The sequence below is a fragment of the Syngnathus floridae genome, chromosome 8 (genome assembly GCF_059516105.1).
Source record: "Syngnathus floridae isolate MCC-2025c chromosome 8, RoL_Sflo_1.0, whole genome shotgun sequence".
Taxonomy (NCBI): Eukaryota; Metazoa; Chordata; class Actinopteri; order Syngnathiformes; family Syngnathidae; genus Syngnathus; species Syngnathus floridae.
In genome coordinates, this window is record NC_142420.1 from 9,138,049 (window position 1) to 9,159,304 (window position 21,256).

The 21,256-nt window shown below is 40.4% G+C and overlaps 1 protein-coding gene across 5 annotated transcripts in view; it reads right to left on the reverse strand.

Moving 5' to 3' along the window:
• epha3 (eph receptor A3) overlaps nucleotides 1-21,256 on the reverse strand; it is a 61,229-nt gene that overhangs the window by 20,381 nt on the left and 19,592 nt on the right. For all 5 annotated transcript variants that reach the window (XM_088382620.1, XM_088382621.1, XM_088382619.1 and 2 more), the window contains exons 4-6: nucleotides 8,327-8,482; nucleotides 6,384-6,743; nucleotides 2,441-2,565 (exon numbers count right to left, since the gene is read on the reverse strand). In XM_088382620.1, the coding sequence (XP_088238746.1) occupies nucleotides 2,441-2,565; nucleotides 6,384-6,743; nucleotides 8,327-8,482 (641 nt within the window). The remainder of the gene's footprint in view (nucleotides 1-2,440; nucleotides 2,566-6,383; nucleotides 6,744-8,326; nucleotides 8,483-21,256) is intronic.

Sequence of the window (21,256 nt, forward strand, 5' to 3'; positions counted from 1 at the left end):
CTTTTAAAATCACACACAGGTGTGGTAAGACGACCTGTGTGTGTTTGTGCACGTGTGTGTGTGTTTGTGTGTGAGGAAGTAAAGCATAGCAATGGCATACTGTGATTATGGGGTGTCCATGTGCGTCTCAGCAGAGCACCGTAGATCACCACTATTGCCGTAATGCCGCTTTGGCAATCTAAACAAAGCTGAAGAAAATTATTGCTTGTATAAACATACAGACGAAAAAAAAAATGCTAAACAGGATTCCTTCCATGCAAGACCAAATAAACACAGCAAACTTGTGCATGTGAAGGTCTTGAGATTGCATTGATAACATGTGCAAGAACTGTAGTGTGCGGTCACAACTGCACAAGGACCCACTTTGGTTGAAACAATAATGAAATCACAAAATAAAATAGAACATATTAAATATTTTATATTGAATCCAAGTTGGAAAACCACAAGAATGTAACACAAACGCAAAGTCATTATCTGAATTCTACTTTCATACATCTGGAGCTAAAAGACATCATCCAAGCCCCCAATTCATTTAAATTTGATTTCAACAAAGCCTGCATCATATGTTTGTAATTTTCCCATGCAACGTCTTAACAGACCAGTAGCTAAAAAATCTGAAAATAAAAAAGAAATGTGCAACAACCATTTGGCCAGATATGAACCCCTGTCACATATGATAAACTGTCTGTTTCAAGGTCCATGCACGCCATACAAGTTACATCTTTGGGATGATTCCATTCATAAATCTAAAAAGCTTTATCTCTGATAAAGTGCATCTGTTTAAACGATACCCATTAAACTATTTCAAGAGCGATCAAGCAAAGTAGTAGAAACTATCATTAAATGTGCTGATGTGTAATGACTCTTCATTCCACTGCTGCCTTTGAACATTACGGACAATTGTGTCCTCCAGGCTAAGAGGAAAAGGACATCCAGATTTTGACCAGCTTGAAGCCAAACGTCTTTGATGACAGTGTCTTTGCGCTTGTGGCATTTTGGGTAACATCTGTGAAAGTACCATTAATGCTGAAAAACACTTCCAGGTTTCCCAGCAACTCACACTGTCACCCTAAAATGCCTTTTTATGGCCTCATGTCTTTCTCACCATCCTTTTTTTTTTTAAACGTGTGTCTTTGTGCTTATGTCTTCAAAAACCTGCGCTCTGATACGGCCTTCAGACTTGGCATGTGATTTCACCTCAACCTTTTTTTGAGGGAATCCCCCTTCCTGGTGTCCTTGACCACCCATCTGCATGGAAGAACCCTTTGTCTGAAGTTCAAAATCACTCGTCGCCGTTTCAAGGCTGTAGCTAGCGACTTTGTGCGGCTGTCCTTATACGTCCTCGGATGTGACTAACACGGATTAATCCAAAAGGCCCTGCGGTTTACTTCACTTTAAAACCCACCTTTTCATTTCCGCATCATTTTGTAATGAATTAGCATCTTGTGGTTTAGTGGTGTGTGTGAATGAATTGAGAAAAAAAAAAACAGCAGCGTATCAGTCATTAACTTTTCCCCTCGCTGTTTTCCAGCCGTGTATTAGCATCTTAGGTAAGGGTGGCTGAGCAGGGAACGGGAGTTTAGAGAGGAGACTGCTTCTGTCTGCCTACTAATCAAGAGATTAGGGGCCAGCCTTGGCACTGAAGCAAACTGTGATCTGGGGACACGCATGCATTTTCTTCGCTCTCGCTCTCACATGCACAAGCTCACACACACTCAGTGAATCTGTTCGAATGACTAAACTTGCATCAACGGCTAATTTCACCATCAAATCTCAGCTATGGAGTCGTATGGGCTGCTGAAAGCCAGTGTAATTTATTCTGTGCTAATTTCCTCTCACAGGAGGAACGTAGGTCCCCGTTTACTATCTGACATAAAACTCCATTTAGGAAAAGGGGAGGACAAGATGAAAGGCAGAACATGAAAAAGGTGAGTAAGTAAAAGGGAGTGATATCCCCAAATGCAAAGAAAAACATGATAAAGATGACAAGACGAGGAATGAGAAGTTGATATGAAGGGTTCACTGGTGACAAAAGCAGGTGGGGAAGTTTTGGGCTGATTTTAATTGGATATCCTTGATAACATCGTGCAATTTGCCGAAACACAAGAATCGTTTAAATTTGTATTAATGCCTTATATTAAGATATAATCGTACTTTACTATAGTTTAACCTTCATGCTACTGTCTGGGATACTCGAAAACACAATTTGTAGTTTTATTGCACAGGTGTTTTCAGTGCCTTCTGTTTTATTTGGAACAATTGTATATTTATTTATTATTCGGTCAATTACAGTAAATTTTGCCTTTGAATTTTTTAATAGATGAAAGTAGTCAGGGAAATGAGTTTTGAAATTTAGAACAAATTAGAAGTCAGGTCATGAAGAGATTGTATTTGACACTAACAGCACATGGTGCTAGTGAGGATGTCATCAAGTACCAACCTTTTCATAGTATTTGATCTCGTAGTCGAGAATAATGCCGTTCGGTCTCTCTGGCTCCAGCCAAGACAAGGAAACGCTATTCCGTGATGTCTTCTCCTTTTTGATCACGATGACTGGAGAGGGAGCTGGGTTGGAAAAACACACACAGAAAAATAGGGCACGTGAGATAGAGGTTCAGTGGAAGTTCAATCGCGAGTGTTGCATATTATATAAATATATGAATTTTTTCTTTTTCTTCTTTCCTTATTCTCCACTTTTGCTCAACAATTATACACCTCGGGATGGTCACATGGTCCTACTCTAGTAATTTTCTTTCTACATTCTCATTTCCTTTTTTTTTTTTAACTTCTCTCTAATTGCCAGGCAGCTCCGGGGCTCACTCTCCATCTAAAGCATTGACTTTTAATTTTATTAGACCACAGGAAAAAACATGTTTGTCTTTGAAATGTTCGAGCTTTGGTTGATTGGTATTGTAAAGCCACAGAGTGTGCCTTTGTGGGCATGGGTGTGTGTTTTTGTCTTCCCATGCATATACCCCAGTGTATTTCTGCTGGAAGTTTTTTTCTTTTTTTTTTTCTATAACGAATCCAGATGGGGCGAATCTGTTTCCATACCGCCCACTCGTCCTTTCCCCCCGGTTCTGATAGTAGTGTGAGGCTGTGCTTTTTATTGGCACTGCAGTTTATGGTGGTAATGATTTTGTGTGTCTGAGCAGCTTCAGGGCAACTTCAAGTTCTTTGTATCTTGGCTTTGGCTCCCCTTTTTTTTTTTTTTTATTCCCCGCTTCTTTCGGGTTGTCTACTGCAAAATACTTAATTTGTTGTCTCTTGTTTTTGTCTATCACACAACTTTAAGATTTAGTTGCTACACCAGGCCAATAATAGTTTAAAAACTGGCCTGAGATGCCTTTAATAAGTCTTAAGTGGCACTTATAGGAATACTTGTCATAGAGCACACTGTAATTCATATACACTTAATGCCATGAAGTCATGACTTACAGTAAATTAAAACCTTATAAAAATACAGAAATAATAATTAAAAGTGTATAATGTCTATAATTACCACAGTCATTTTCCAAAACGTTATATGGAAATCTGATTTGCTCAAAAATGCAAAAGCTCATACCTCTGCCAAAGCTATGGAATCAAAAACCTGCCCATCTGACTTTTTTGATTGAAAAATCACAATGTGACAGGCGGATACTGTTGCAATGAAGCACTACACGTACTATTTGAAAAAACTGCCCTAAATGTAGATCAAAGACTTCGTCAACATTACGATGGCCATGAGTTCGAGGGCAAAGAGATGAGAGGAGGAAATCTATCTGACAACACTGCCCGGACACACTGCTACTACCCAGGGAAACACTTAATCCATCTTTTAACTTCTTTGGCATCTCGATGTGTGACTAGATCAGGTAGGCCTGGCGCACTGACATATTTAATCCTTGTAAACTCCCAGGGCCAACAAAGAGTGCACAGCTGCAGGCGGAGATATTCTTTGGACGTGCATACAGTATGTCAGGTGGAGTGCGTAGTGTCTTTCAGCTTCAAAGCGTGTCTCTCTGCCTGCATCTCGATGTGTTGATCAACAATGTTTAAAGTGCCGTCTCTTGACGCCGACTCACAAATAGTTATTCCGTGCACACATTGCTGCCTTCAGCATTGATAGGCGCACTTCAAATAAAATATACAAAAAGAAGTACCACTGACAGTCCACATAGATGATAAAACATGATAATAAAGTCCCGCTTAAGCCCACACAGTCAAAAATGTGTCCTCTTCAGTTAAGTTACACATTCAAGAATAAACACAAACAAAACCGAACATCGAAGTGCTACTAATCCATGTCCTGTCATTTAAAATAAGTCTGGTTCTTATAATGTATAATATAACCCAGATGGGACCAAGTGATATAATTATAGCAAACATTCATATAAATGCTTTGCAACTTTACGAGTTCACACAATTTGACTGCCGCCACACGATTGAATAGAGCGTAATTGTCCCATGTGTTGGCCTCATGTGGTTTGTGATAGGTTGACTCCAACAATGTGTTGTTGACAATACTAATTAATCATCAACTTTGCAAAAACGTGCACGTTATCAGAAATAATGGTCTAAACAAAAAAAACTATAGATGAATAGCAATTTCTTTTCAGTTTCTTTGTTTTCTTCTGAGAGGTGCTGTAGTATCTCTGGTTAGATACCTTTTTTTTTAAAACGGATGGCAGTTTTAGGAGCCCATTGTTACTCTAAGGTTGCCTGTAAAAGGGATGACATTTTCATTTCTGAGATGTCAGGCTCCAGTCATTGAATATGATTATACCGTAGCGTCTGAGTATCAAGCATTTATGATTAGCGCGAGAGTATTTCAACACGGACATTAAATTGAAGGCGTTCAATAAAAAAAGAGGACAGAAATACTATCTTGTGCGGCAATCGCAATGTTAATGTATTTAAGTGTATTTCTTTGTGCCTCTGCCACAAGTTATCACTTCAAATGTCATCCGGGTCATTCTGTATCCAGAAGGGTTGAGCAAAGACAGTCTTCAGTCGTCACGCTATTTAGATAGCGTGCAGTTTTTTAAGGCTCCTTTGTGTCTCGTGACTCCTCGCCGTCTCCCTCCTCTGTCCTGCTGCTTATGACCCAGATATCTATCCTAGTGTGTCATCACAAAATAAGACATGGTTGCTGGAGGATGCTAGGAAGATATATAATTTTCGGTGATATTTATAAGAGGCTTGCCACACAGCTGTAAATAGACAACACATTATTTGTTTAGACGGGACTTCTTGGAGCCCCTTGGGCAGCTAGGTCTCGGAATTGAATCAATAACTACAATAAGAATACCAACAATGCAGTAAATAAGAAGCTATGCCTGCAATAACAAAACAAATAATATCTTGGAAAAGAAATTAAACCGGGCCGGTATTGTCTAAACAATATCATCTACACAGCAGTTGCAGCGACAAATATTAAAGCAATAAATGGGTGAACTCGAAGCTTTCCAAATATGGAATATAATAAGACGTTGTTGTCTTCCGTTCCTAATTTGGTCCACCCGTGCATTGTTTTGTTTTTGTATCGTGTAACCACTGAATTGCTGTGAAGTAGCTTTAATGGTTGTATCATTTGGGCGGCTATTGTTTCTCAAGGGGGACTTCCCGTGTGCATCAATGGGAGAGTTGCACCCATTTCCTCTCAAAATATTCAAACACATGTCCTCCTATGACCTTCTGCTCAAGGTATACCACACACACAATGCACCACCACCTGCAGCAATGATAATAATGTGGGTGTTTTAGTTGAGTTTAGGGATACATAGTCACACCCCTGACCGAGACTTTTTTGGCTGGATGTAATTGAAATAAAGAGATGTGATTGTCTTTAGCACTGAGCAAAACGCTAATACTCCAGATGAGTTAGTTAAAAAAACAGTTGTTTTGGCTAAGTGTAGGTCCTCTTGACCCAACCTTCCATTCCAGACAAGCCTTCAAGAATAATTGCCTGACTGTGAATCTAATGAATACTTAGACAAATGGTGGCTTTGTAATGGTTTCAATGTCTGGTTTTCTGTTTTGTTGACTTTATAACTGTGATTCTCCCAGAATTTAGTCGATGTTCTACATACTGTACTCTGTACATTAATATACCATATAAGAGAAATAATTTGGTAACAGTCAAGTGCGTGTGAGACTGTCAACACATAAACACTAAAGTGAAGTAGTCACAAGTTGCATATGTTACTACTTTGGGTTGTTTTTGAAAAACACAAAGGCTTTCTAATGTGTTTTGGAAAAACAAGAAGTCTTTCTAATGTGTTTTAAGAGTGGCAGAGAAACACATTTGGCATGCCTGTGAAATACACCCCAGCACACATTGCTGCTGAGGAAATAGAATATTTGACTGGTATGATCCACCATCTGTTCGAACGTCTCACCGGCTTGATTGGTGGTGATGGTGACAGCGGCATACTGCCTCATCTTGGGTGCCAGTGACGAGACTCCGTTCTGCGCCTCGATCTCGAACGTGTAGTTTGTGTGAGCTAGCAGGTCTCCTACGGTCACGGTGGTGTTTTGGAGGCCCATGGCTCTAGGAATGAAGCGTACGTTGCTCCGGCAGGGATCACACCGCGGGCTGCCGCCATTGCTGCCGTTCGCAGCCCCGGCTCGACATCGTTTGCAGAGGACGGTAAAGGTGAGGTCTCTGCGGCCACCTGTGTCCTCCGGCCAGCTCCAGTCTAGGATAACCGAGGTCTCGTTGATGGAGGAGATAACGTTACGAGGAGCTGAGGGAGGGCCTGGTGATCAGAGAAGAGGACATGAGGTGGAGGGCAGAAAACCAAGAGGTCAGCGGATACACGGGATGAGAAAAGGAAGCAAAAGCAGAAGGAAAGTCACGAGATAATGGGGAAAAAAGGAGAGCTGTACAAAGAAAATGACATTTAATGGCAAATGGCAAATCCACTCACCGCCATTTTATGAGTGCGATGTAAGCCAATACATCAGCTCAGCAGTTTTGAATTCCACTTTTACAAGGCCAGGATTTTTACAGTTTGTGTTGGCAACAACAGAAAAGGTCATCATCTGTAATCTTTATTCCTGCTGTAAAAGTAGACGGTGGTCTTTGTGTAGTGCTGTTTTGTATAAAATAATTATTATTTTGTAATTTTCTATTAGAGCCAAATTTATGAATTTTTAACAGGCATATTATCTTTGGGTTCGATTCAGCTTTTGGTTTCTTATTCCACCATTTTACTTGTGGGCAACTAATTTTTATCATTGGAAAAATGTACAATTAATGTAAAGGGCAACTCTAAATATCCTCACCCTCACCTCTTTGAATAATTAATGTTACAGCCTTTGTCTGCCCCAAAAGATAGCAAATCTGGCCAGCTGACCAGATGGCGTTTGGGTAATAACAGTCATGACAGTTCCACTAATTAGAATTCTGTCCATTACCGAGGGCGTCAATTTGCATTTTCTACTGTTCTCTAGCAACTGGTAAAACATGATCAATGACTTTTCTCTCTTAGTCGTTTGGTAATAAATTAATACGTAATCAGACATGAGGGAATGGGCTGATTTATAGTTTCATGGGGAACGGCTTTTGGAAAGCTTGTAAGATGAATCTGCAATCAATTTGCATCAGAGGAGGACAAATAGAATCATGTTGAGAGGAGAAAGGGTGAATCAGACTAACAAACATTTGGAACTTGGATGATCTGTGAATTAATTACCACGGGCTTAGAAGTTTCTTTGATGTGGTTTTCTCTCAACAGCTTTTAATCAATCAACTTGGATTTCTTTTTTCATTATAGATTAATATTTTCCAAGGGTGTTCTCAATAGATTTTGACAGAAAAAAAAAAATTACACATTGGCAACATAAATTAAAGCGAAATTCCCCCAAAATTGGGGAAAAATATGTATCTAATTTTAACACAGGCAGAAGCTGTCAATACAATCTGGAGACTGCACATCGGGTAGCAATTTGAAGTTAACATGCCAAGTCACATTCAATGTGTTCAGACACTATCTACCCAGCAGCCTTACCTGATGTTCTCAAATCTGTGCATAAATGCTGATAGTTTTGTCTAATGTTTTGTTTCCCCAAATTACACCACAATTACCTTCATTTTACTATTTGATCTCGAAAAAAAACACATTGAGAAACATCTGGAATCGTTTAGACTAGAGCATCATGGAACACTAAAGCGCAATGACAGTCAAACTAATGTGGAATTATCAACTCCTCAAGGCTGGATGAAGCTGTGTTTTGCTGCTAACCGAAAAATCCTCCCACCCATGTCATAGTTTTTCTCCAGTGAGACTTTGGGAGATTGATAACAAGATGATCACAACCTCCAAACAACCCTACTTACGTGTACAGGCCATGAAGTCTGGGTCTCCCTCAGCACGGAAATAGTTCTTCTCACATCCACAATGCAACGAGCCTTCATGATGAGCGTAACTATGAGGCGGACATTTGGAACACTCCGTGTTTCCCAGTGTGGACTTGTAAAATCCAGACCTGCACACTGGGGACAAAACAAAGAGATAGAGGGATATTAGTGACAAACAGAAAGCGTACAATAGCATCAGTAGGTGTTTTCTAAAACGCACACATGCACATATATGAACATACAACAGTTAGAGCCACCTCAGGAAAGGTAGAAGAATATGTCAGCTCAGCAGAATAACATCCTCCTGCAAAAGCCAGTGACACTGCCCATAGCACTACTGCCTTATCCATCACTGACATTGCCACGCCAAGGTCCCAGCGCTGCAGTAAATACTCCACTACGTCCAATCTGCTCCGTGTGTGCGTATGTGTAAGGTGTGCGTGTTGAATGCAGGTTTAAATGACCAAATATGATCCTACTACTAGAATGACAACCACAATTCTTGCTGACACACCCAGAAAAGAGATCCCCCCCCTCATTCCCTCCAGGATGATACACCAGGAAATTCAACTTGACAGGCAGAACTCCCCCAACCATTGACACAAACGAAGCAACAGAATAATCGCCAGGTCAGCAAAAACCTGCACGGAATACAAACCGGAAATCTAGACAACAGGTAAAATGAATTACCGTTACATCACCGCAGTGCCAAACCGAACCTTTATCTGATCCACTTATCAATAAATTGACCTTTGACGGAGCACCTACTCTCCAAACACTTAACCTCTCGATATCAAGGGAAGATTATGTTATTACATTTGGTGGGCATTTGAACTTGGCTTGAGTCCAATTGGATCAGGACATACAAACGTGGACTTTAATGCTATCAGTGGGGATTAGAACCACATTGTAGTCCTCATACAGTCTCCTGAAGCCGTCAAAACCATTATACAAGTATTCCCCAACCTGTGGTGAGCCAAGGCACCTATTTTACACCCAACAAATAAAAATACAGTAATAATGATGATTTTGTATCAATTTCCCAAAAAACTGACTTAGTGTGAAATCTGGGCCTGTTTAATTGAACTGACTCGGAATCATCGCTTTACATAATTCCAGCATTGAATTAGAAATGACTATTCAGAATTTATAATCATAAAATGATATTCAGTAAATTAAATACAGAGCAGCTTGTTATGTTCCGGACTGTGGATTATTAAGGTAAATACTGTTACTGTAATTGAGATTTAGTTGAAAGAAAATCAGGACTGTCAACCTTCTTCATCCAAAACGCTTTATCGTAAGAGTAGACTTGAATGATCACCATGAGAACTAAATAGCACAGTGAGACTCTCATAACATTTCTTCAAGGTGATAATTAATATCCCCGCATTCACTTATGAAGTTTTCATATGACACCGCTGATTTGTTGTGTTTTCTTAACCACAACTGTAGAAATATTTTCCTAACAGCTGGCCTCAGATAATAAAAGTCCTGTTTTTTAGTGGCTCTGCCAGGAAAGAAAGTGGGGGTGGATTCTGAAACAAGGCGATGGTAAAATCAGATTTCACTCAAAGGAACTAACTCCTCATTGAGGATAGAACCAACATGTGCTCCACTGACATTCACCAGCAGTGTGTGCTGGGGCGTGCACAGAGAACGATAACATATGTGCAGTTAGACAGAAACCCAGCACCTCTTCAGATGACACAACTCATTCAAAACGGTATGCACCAACTGTGAAGTCCGCAGAGTTTAACAACATTTTATTGTACGCGTCTTGAATGTCTGCTGTGTATAAAATACTACACACGACAACAGATGAATCATCAAATCAATGGCAGAGTGTTTTCACAGTGAAACCGATGGAACCAGCACCCTCACGAGGGTATATCACAGTACCTCTTCGCTCTGGACAAAATGTCGCCTGAAACACAATCCCATCATTCACTCGTGAGGGGCATCACAGACACACAAGTGCACACGTCCAATGGCAGCTGCCATGTGATATGTCGCTTGTATGAATAAATAAGGTTGCAATTTGCTCAATCAATAGCCTAGGTCATGGGTCACTATCATCAATAATTAACATGGCCTTTGGGTGGTGGTCCGTTGAAGTCCACTATTGCAAAAAACACTAGCTTCGTGTGTGTGCGTGTGTGTGTGTTTGTGTGTGTGTATGTATATTTATATAATATATATATACATATATATATATAAAATTATTATTATTATTATATAAAATTATTATCTTTTCCTTTTTTACATTGATTGGTGTCAAAGAGGTGTAGAAAAAGTCGTTTACCCTTGACCCAATGCCCTAAATAGTCGCTAGCTGGCTTCCAAGTCATCATTGATGTCTTGATAATCGTGATTGAAATTTCAGAGTGGTGTCTGGTGACAAATAGCAGCGGAGCAATGCGACAACTCAGCCATTGATTTCCTATTTGTGTACCACCTTCGGCTCATTTATCATTTAGTCTATAAAATGGAAAAAAGCAAAAGGGCACCACTTCTTAGCTTCCCTACAGCCACTGTGATGTGAAAGCATTTTTGCAAAAAATATCACAAATGTTCAATAGTATGGTGATGGATGTGACAAGAAGTCCAGTTACACAGTCAAAAACTGTGGCTTCAAATATCGACTTTTAACGTTCTTTGTAAGGTTTTCTCTTGATACCTTAGTTCCCCCCAAAAACAGGAACGCTCCTGTATTAAATCTTCTAAATTGTGTGTGCTCGAGTAAAGCTACTTTTGTTTGAAGGACAATAAAGTGGGCCAAAACAAGGGAGCAAGTCCTATAAACCACACACATAGCAAGGCATGGATCAACTCCCCACTGTATCCATCAAGGACGCAATAACCGTTTCATACTCAGTCCACACTCCAGAGATTAACCGGGTCAGTGAGGAAATCCAGGACAACCGGCACACAGCAGCAAGTCAACTCTTGTAAACCCACACCCCAAAAAAACATGCGTTGTGTATCAGCGTGGGTATGTGTGAACTGTGTCGTGTGAGGCTGACCCTTTAACGGCCTCACACTTGCCCATACACACACTTGCGCATTCCACGATCCGGTCCCTGGAAACGGACATCTCCAAACCAAACATCGCCTTTGTTCATTTTTTACGCAACTATTGTGCTGCTTTGAACCGTCCTCGTACACCGAACTCGAGCAAACATAGCGGCTGCCGTCATCTCGGTGATTCAGAGTGACACGTCCTATTGTACCGAGGGTCACGATACTCTCCAATAGCAACCATATTACAATTTAAATTTCCAACTGTGTCTACATTTTTTAGAGTTAACCCCCACCCCATCATTATCATACTTCATATAAATAGAGGTCCATCTGGCTTCTGACATTGAGTCCCAGTGAGGGAGAAGCTCCTCTACCTACACAACTTCAGAAAATTCCAACAGGGAATACCACTTTCCCTTCTGGAGCACCTGAGGACGATTGAAGGACACACACACACTTACACGTATGTGCGAAGACACACTGACAGGCGTCGACACACACTCCTCAGTAAGAGGCCAATGCCATATGCTAAAGAGAGCCTCGGCTCATCGTACTTCAGACAGCATGACGGTATTCCCCACAGTGGTACTCGGCACCAAACTGGTTTTAAGAGTGGATGGCAGGACCGATGAAAGACACTGAGCTGTTAGTCACCACAGTGCACACACACGGTCATACGGTCGGCATAGAGACATTCCTTAATAGGTCTCACTTTTGTAGACACCACTATGACCATTTAATGATATTAAAAAAAATGAGAAAAAACTGAACGGAGCTAGCTACAAGACAGATCTTTAATGGCTTTCACTCGTGCACGTATATTATAGTTGAAAAGGTTAAAAAACTTTTTTTCTTAAGCTCCCCTTGTCCTTAATGTACTGTTGGTTGAATGGTTTTATGTTTTAAAAGCCACAACATAACTGACTGGTCTGATATTTCACCATCTGGTTTGCATCTGTTATTGGGGAAATAACAACAAAAAATCCCTCCATATTAATTTTATCCAGGTTTTGTTTCCCCCATTTGATGTTGTTTGTCTCCTCAACATAGTTACATTGATTGCAGATGCTTTACAAGGCTTACAATAGACTAAATGCAGGAAGAACATTTTCTAACATCAATGCATATGGCTTGCCTGTTTTTTATTTATGAAAAAAAAAAAAGAATACAATGTATTTCTTGTCTACGGACTTCCTCAGTTGCTCTTGGTGCCACGAATGTACTGTACACAGGAATTTTAATGACAAGTAAGCTATGGAAACAAAGCAGACATGCTACACTTTACATGTAGTGTGGCCGTTTGATTTATCCTAAGCTTGTAGCATTGTCACACTTTCAAAGTGAAGTCCCGGGTATCCATAAAAATCAATGTGTGCTCGTGTGTGTCCGGTTGGAATGCGTCGAGGCAGGTGTGTCAGCTGGTTGGGGCAGAGCGACGCTAAATCATTCTTCAACTGACACACCTCACCACGGGGTGTACCGCCATGTGTTGGTGCACGAGAGAAACCCAGGGGCAGCGGTTACTGGGTCACGGAGAGAAGGATAAACCTTTCTATAAATCAGCAACTCGCTATCCGAGTGGGTCTTAGACACTCGTGTGTGCATGTGTGTAAGAGAGAGAGAGAGAGAGAAAGAGAGAGAGAAAGAGGGTGAGAGAGAGAGAGACAAAAAGACAGTGACTAACACATTGCCCTTGAATGTGTGTTTTCTCAGCACATGTGGACTTCGTCTTTGCCATGGCATGGCGAATGCGTTTTTGCCTAGAGACGGCCCATCAATAAACTATCTTCAAATACCAATGTTATGAATAGCTCTCCATTGATTGAAATTGAATTCGTCCATTTCATGGCAATGCTTTAAAGACTGAAAGAGTATTGGAAAGGACAAAACTAAAGTGGCGACGAGAGAACATCTTTCTCAACACCGGTCAACATATTTTTTATTAATTTTTTGGAACCTGAGATGCAAGTAAACTTTGCTAGTTGATTTTGTTTATTCCAAATCTGCCTTTATTTTCTCTCTGTTCATAAAAGAATACCATATTTTTCTGACTATAAAGCACACTTAAAATGCTTTAATTTTCTCAAAACTCGATGTGGATTTTTTTTTCTGAAACATCATAGGTATAAATTACCAAATTATATTATATTATAATTATTGTGTTATTTTTTTTTTGTTTTGATCTGAAAACAAATCACATGTTGGTTGCCTATGGAGTAATTTCCTCCAGTGACAATTTGATGGCAGTTTTCTTGCTTACAATCATTGCAATGTGATACTTGGGACAAAATATTGTGTATGTGATACACTCCGACAGCGTGCGAGTGACAGACCATAGCAGGTGAGTGACATCTTAGCACAATCCGAGCACACATCAAGATTCTCGCCTTATCCCTACCAGAACACTCCTGTGGCTCATCACCTGTACTTTTCGTTACACTTCACGCAACACATTTCAGACATCATCATCGACACACACGCACATACCAAAGTTGATGAAAATCATAAAAGTCTGTCATTGGGCTGTTTTATATCACAGAACAAATTTGAGTTTCACGCCGACTTTGAGTTGTTTTTGGGCGTACGCTTGCAAAAATGCACACCTGCCACGAGTAAATCAATCGCACGTGCAAACGCAGGCACGCAAGCCTGCCAATGCTGATGGACGAGAAAATGGCAGATATTTGAAAGCGTCTTCTCCAAACGCTATCCATGGACGAAACTTGGATGGCACACAAACACAAATCACACTGTCAAAGAATTCGGTGGTGATTCATAAGCGCTCAGGGAGACAATTCTCCAAGGTCCAATTAAGAACCAAAGACTTTTCCAACATGATGGACACTCCCGAGCATAATATACAGATGAAAGAAAGCTCGCCATAAAATATTGCCAGTGCCTCTCTTTGTGGCTTTTCCCTGTGCTGGCATGAGTTTCCTCCAGGTGCTCTTGTTTCCTCTTGTAAAACAAAACACATTAGGAGAAGATCGGGCGACAGTTACTTAAAATTCCTTGTAGGTATGACGGTGAGTGTGAATTGATTGTCTATCTGTACATGACAGCCACGTGAATTACCAGTGATCTGTCCAGAGCCTCTTGCGCAATGTCATTTGCGATTGCAGCCTCTCGAAAGAATTATTTGACTGGATGGAAGGATGGTTGCGACATACTTTGCAGATCACATGACCTCTTTTCATCCTAGACAATATCAAGAAAAACGCTTAAGATGATTCTTCTCATTGACAACATTTCCGCATCACATGCCGCCCACTTTCACTTTAGGCGGCAACCCATTTGTGATAAACTGAGTTAATCACATTCATGAATTACATTTGCACCGTTGTTAATTTCCTAACTTTTATCTCTGTAAGTCTATGTCCTAGGGATGTGGTGCAGCGTGTGGTTTGTGGCTGAGATACTCCAAGAAGAGCACGTTCAGCAGAAAGATTTCTCCACTACAGCACCCTGCAGTGTAACCAGTAGCGGGTCGACAGAGTCCCAAGTGAATTTCTCATGCCTAAACATTTTTACCAGATCTTGTACTGCTATGATCTCTCTAAGGACATGTTTGGGTGATACTGTTTGGTACTAAACCATAATCATACACAACTTACGCATGCTTTGACACAAGCCCAAACCACTTCTCTGTTTTTGGGTTGCAAAAGCCAAGGCTGACTCACGATATGACGCTGGTTTGGGCTTGGTAATTGAAATCAGACAGTGGCCAGTCTGTCATACACAGTTTCCTCTGCACACCCTAGTTAGTGAGATGTAACTCAACACAGTGTAAAACCTGCAATGAAATTCAGTCATGTGTTTTAGTATCTCGTGATTGTTTAAATGCTGTTTCGGAGCGGGAAGAACAGCGCCATTGGAAATTTGTGTTACTTTCTTTGACAAGAAAATAGAACAAATATGGTTCCTTGTCTAATAAAGGACTTTGAAAAGCTAGGCAAAGGAAAAAAAAAAAGATTTCAGGGGCCGAATGTGAACATCAATCATTTGATTTGCAAAGTGTTGGAATGTCTTTGGACAATGAGCCGCTACAGCCCATTTGGATAATTCCAATACCCTTGAGTTAATACGTTAATGTTATACAGCTTTAGTTTATGTGGCTTTAAAAATGGCGTTCAATTAGAGTAATAGTGCCGTTTTTAGCTACATAGCTGGCTGAACAGTCATTCTCTGTGTATTGGACACACACGTAAACATAAATACAATAGTTTCCTCCTTAATTCAGGTCCTGTGACAGGCTGAAAAGTGGGAGTGATAGATGGGCAGGGCTTAATCACTTTAATCAGCTTCTTCCTTAAATGATGACAAACAGCCGCCTTTTACACTTGCAGAATGCAGGAAGAGCGAAGAAAGGAAAGAGTGAAGGTCCAAGAAAGAAAAGCTGAATGCCCTTTGTGGGGTTCATAAGTAGAGGCAGATGCCTTCTGTCCTGTTTTTGGCTTTCATTGCAAACATCCATTTTGTTGGTGTCGCTGATGGATTTAGTAGAAAGCATTGTGTTCCCTTGCATGGTTCACACAGCATTCTCATGTTTTTTTTTTTTTTATTATCAATGACCAAAAAGGGAAGAAAAGTAGAGCTCTAATTAAGTTTAGCCAGTGGATTTTTTTTTTTTTTTTGGTTTGCCGTGTGACAGTCTCTTCACTATTGACATGTCACGGAAGCCTTAGATGTATATTGCTAAAACATTCTCAAAGCCTAGCGTGTGGAAAAATACTGTCTGTGCTTGTAGATATTACAAAACATTTGGAGGTTATTTTTGAAAGCAAGTAGGAATAACAAGAAGAAACAATATGTTGCTGTTTGTTACTTTAAAACAAAATATTGTGAACCCAAATGTAGTACATTAAAAACAAAATCAGCCATGTTGTCTTTTTTTTTTAACCAAGTCACAGGATTATCCCCAACAAAGGGCTCATCTTTGTCAGCCCTCACTGTCCCATCACGCGTTTCAGTGTCATCGTGGCTGACATCAAGTCGAAGGGCAGTGCTGTCAGGGTGGCCAAAGACTGACGTGCGGGGGGGCCTGTCAGGGCGACTAGAGCCCCAAGACAATACCCTTACAGTGGGGATGAAGACCGCATGAATGACCAGAGGAAATCATGGGGCTAGTAGGAATGTCCCCCCGCTGGGCGCACACATGGTATTGCGCTTTGTGGAAGGGTGATAACCTCCACCCAGAACAGTCTGTCATTAAAAACAAATCTGGCATCCGGAGTTGTGATTGCAGACAAATACATCATGTTGGCAAACAGACAAGATGCTCAACTTTATGATCTTTAGCCACATTTCCAGTGAGCGCTGCTAACCTCTCGTATCATCTCGGTGGAGTATATCCCGCCAATATATTCAACAAAAACAAAAGTGACACCAGAGTCACATTCAAGTCACATTCTGCCAATATAATATTATTTGGACTCAAGCAATCATAACCCCCACGAATGAATTAGATATTTTGAAACTAAAACTAGCCAATGATTATGGTCAGTAAAAATCCATATGCCATTTTGCTTCACCTGCAAAAAGGATCGTCTCAAGCTGCGCAAACAGTAGCAGTGCAGTTGTACGCAGCCTCCGTTTCAAGCCACACAAGGAGGCATTAATTAAGGGGCCACTTGGATTAGCCTGCGGGCTGCCCATCCCTGATCTAGACGTACACCTAATGAACACCTTTACGCCAGAGAGTCTGATGTAATACGAAACACAGCACTAGTAGGCCAATGTAGTACGAGAACTTAAATCAAGATGAAAGCAAAATGCTTGTGGCTGTTACGCACTTTTACATTTTTCTGAGTAAAGCCACAATCACTCTTAGCACCCTGAGAGCAAAGGCGACCACAATGTAATTTTCTGTCAGCGCTTGTGTTTTGCATCATATTGCATTTTCCTACCAACAGGCAGATTACTGGGACTGAAATACAGTGGCTCAGATCATGATGACCCATGTGTATTTCTTGTTTTATTTCTTTTGTAACTAGGAAATGTTCAGTCTTATTGATTTGCATGTAATCATATCATCAGATCATATAAATACCTAAGTGGTTGCTTTTAAAAAGTGCAGTGAGAGACATTTAGTAATATTTCCTGTGTGGAACCACAAGTTTTCACTTTTCCAAGTTGAAAGTGTATGTTAGAAACCACCATAACAAACAGTTCAAGCCAAACCGTGATTTTCCGCCCCAAAATTTAACCCGATCTTTTTTGTAAAAAATATTATATTGGCAATTTGCAGCACTTGTGGAATATATCTCGTCATTGTTTCTAGTTAATAAGATTTTAGGCGAAGATTTTTCCTCCTTCTGTGTGAATACAAGTTTGAATCAGTCTGTATTTGAGCAGATTTAGTTTCCTTCATTCCCAATTACCAGTAAGCATGACTTGGCTTAATTTCCCCTATGATCTTAATTACTGAACAGACAAGCTGTGATATGTCCAGGAACATACTGCATATATGTAAACATATTCCAATGTTAACCAGATGTTAAGAATCGAGTGCAACTAATTCAAAGCAATGTGCTGTGCTGTATGGAACTTCACAGACTTCATCATTCCCGCTGCAAGCGTCTGCTGTGTCGTCTTTTTTTTTTTTCCATCACTGTTTTCTTAGGCTCATAAATGGTAAGACAAATTAACCAGGCCACGGAAATGGATGGGAATGAACAGACGGAGGCCATGATTGATGGCATTATTATAAAGTGGCACATCTCGCTTAACGGAACTTTTGGCAATATTACAAGTTGAATGTTGTAGCACACGTACAAAACAAAACAAAGATGGAAAGACATTGTAATGTTTAGGCTTATAATACATTGATTAAAAAAAATAAGTATCATTCACGACCATGAGAAACTCACGTACTTCACAACAAATGTATGTCTTCTAAAAAACACACACACACAAACAACCACAAAGTATTAGCTGACTCACACAAAAGTGTGATGAAGCCTTTTTCTTCCCCCCACCTGGGGACAATTTAACCAAGAAAAAAAACTAAAGCATGTTAGTAATTAACACTGAACCCCAGTAATTTAACAGACCAATAGTAGAGTTGTGTAATGGTGGATTTTCCAAGTGTGAAAAAAAAGTTTACAGAGTCCAAGTTCTGTTGCCCAGAAGGAATAAAACCAACTGGCTCCTTTAGAGTTTTTTTTTTTTTAAGGCTATGGTACAATGCAAGTATGATTGACGGTCATGATGCAAGATGATCATCAAATAATCAAAAGATGTGTACAGCCTCAGTTAGTAGGTGGGCATCGTAATTAACACCTTATTTTGCCGATAATTGGATGCAGTGTAATTTACGAGGCAGCGAGCGGCCATGTCTCCCTTCATCTCACATGCACCTCGTCTATCAACCTCCAAATCACTTGCGTGTGTGTATGTGTGTGTGTCACTACGCAAGACATTAGCATGGTAAGTACATGCAGATGGCAGTCATAGTAACCTTTCAGGATCCATTTACATGTAAATCAATGGATTAATTGTCCAAAACTCATTAGACTAGGGATCTCATCAATAACACACATCAGTGACATCAGAGACCTGGAATTCATGCTGATCATTGTTTTAGTAAATGCTTTAATCCAAAAACAGGAATTTACTGGCAACCTTTAAAGCTACAAAAAAACAGCACAAGTGATAAAATGCCGGAATTCCTAGTATTGACTATAAAAGGTAGAAAAAAAAAATTCTAACGTAAGGTATGTGAGGAGAGTCATCATGGTGTTCTTTCATTTCTTAATCAAAGACGGTCTTGCTAAATCCTGTTCGAACACTTTGGTATGGCCTCCCCGTGATGAAATTGGACATTTAACGGAAAAAGACTAGTCGAGTGGAAGGAATGGAAAACCTGATGGCGTGTATCGCAGGCGTAGGTCGTGCCACCTTCACCATGACAAATACCTGCTGCCATGTATCTGAACAGGTGGAGATGAGGGGAAATAAATTGGAGGTGGGAAATCTGTGGATGATGACTCAAGTAATTTTCTTGGACACTGCTGTCTGATACTTTTTTTTCTTCTCCAGACTGCTCCCATGCAGCTTTGTGCGTGCGTATGAGGGAGGAAAAATATGTGCATGAGTGTGTGTAATTTCAAAGAAAGGTCATTGCTCATCTGCACTGTGTCCCGGAACCTTTAAAGGTTAGATCTTTTGTCCTGCTTTAAGTAACGCATTAATATCCCTCCAGGAAGAACAATTTAGAAGATACAGAACGATGTTTGTAGGTGAAAATTTTTTTCCATGCATACGCAATTCATTTGCAGAGACAATGAGTTGAATGTAAATTTAAACATGGCTGCTTGAGAATGTAGCGCATGGTCAAAGGAGAGGCTAAAAGGCCAAGCCAGAGATGAGGAAAGAAGCACACCCAAACATCCACACAGCTGCAGGCCTTTAAGGTCGTCCGTGTTGCAGTCGCCATGCTTGACTGCACTGAGCATGCTCAGTTGTGTTTGGCATTCAGAGTGCAGGGCAGTTAAAAGGCCCGATCGCTGAGGCCTGACGGCTTTTAATCAGCGCACACCAACTCACATGCACTTATATGCATACAGAGCGCTATGTAGCTCGCACGCAAATGACCCACTGCCACACTTGTGCACGTAAGCACTCACACACTAGAGGGCACGTCATTCCATCTGACACCATTTCCAAGTCAAGCGCTACGGCTGAGGGGAAATGTCACCGTTCTGCCTTTTGCAAGTGGACAGGGAAGTGTGGAGCAGGCGATAAATGAGTGTGCGGTGAGCTTTTGCGTTATCTCTGTCAACTGCGGTAGCAGGCTCGTGGATGGATAAAAACTGAGCAGATGGATTATTTACACAATAGGTGTCAAAGCCAAGGCCCGGGGGCCAGATATGGCTCGCCGCATCATTTTATGTGGCCCCCAAAGACCAATTGTGCATCAACTGTCAATACTAAAGTTACAGATTGTCTTCACTTTTAAAAAATACAGATACTGCTAGCAATTTTTGTTACGATTGATCTTTTAAAAATATTTGAACTATATTGTTTTTACTAATTTCTGGTTTCAAACTTATTCAGGTAGAAGTTGTCTGTAAGTAACCGTGCCCCACGAGATGCTGCTATAACTAAAATTAAATTCAAAACAAAAAAACCTTAGACGCAGTTAGGATCAGATTTCTGAATCACTGTTCTGTTTTCAATCAATAAGCCCCAAATATCATAAATTGGAACGGCAATATGCAGAACAACCCTAATTTGTTACAGCCCCCAGATTCCACACAACCACAGGATGTGTGTGAGCGTCTGCGTATGAAAGTGTTGAGGATGCCTTTATGCAGTGGTAAGCACATCGTCTTCTTGTCCTCACCACCGCTACTTTACTAATCACTTGTATGCAGTATATTGACAGATGTGTCTCTTCCACTTAAATTGTGCATTTATTTCTCTCTCTCTCTCTCTCTCTTTCTCTCTCGCTTTTCCTGGCTCTATCACAGACATAAGTGGTGGAACATTTTGCTAGCCCCCATTATCTTTTCAAAAATGAAAAAAGTCGTGCAGTTTAGGCATAATAGTGCTGAAGCAATACAGTATATGGAGCTGAGACTTGAATTTGATCGGCCAGTGAGATTCCTGAAATTGCACAGGCTCATTTATTAGGTCAATCTTTAATCTTTTGGATGTTACGTGACGTTAATCTCACATAATGATCATTGAGAGGAAGCAAAAAGAAAGATCAGCATCTTGAAAGATCAAAACGATCATTTTAGACTTTAATTGAAGACTGTGCTGACACAAAGAAAAGCACAAGTAAGATAAAATTGTTAAAAAGTCGTATTGATGTTAAATTGAGCCCTGTTATGTCTACTGAGGAGAAAATTTCCAGCCTTATAGAGAATGTCTTTGTCA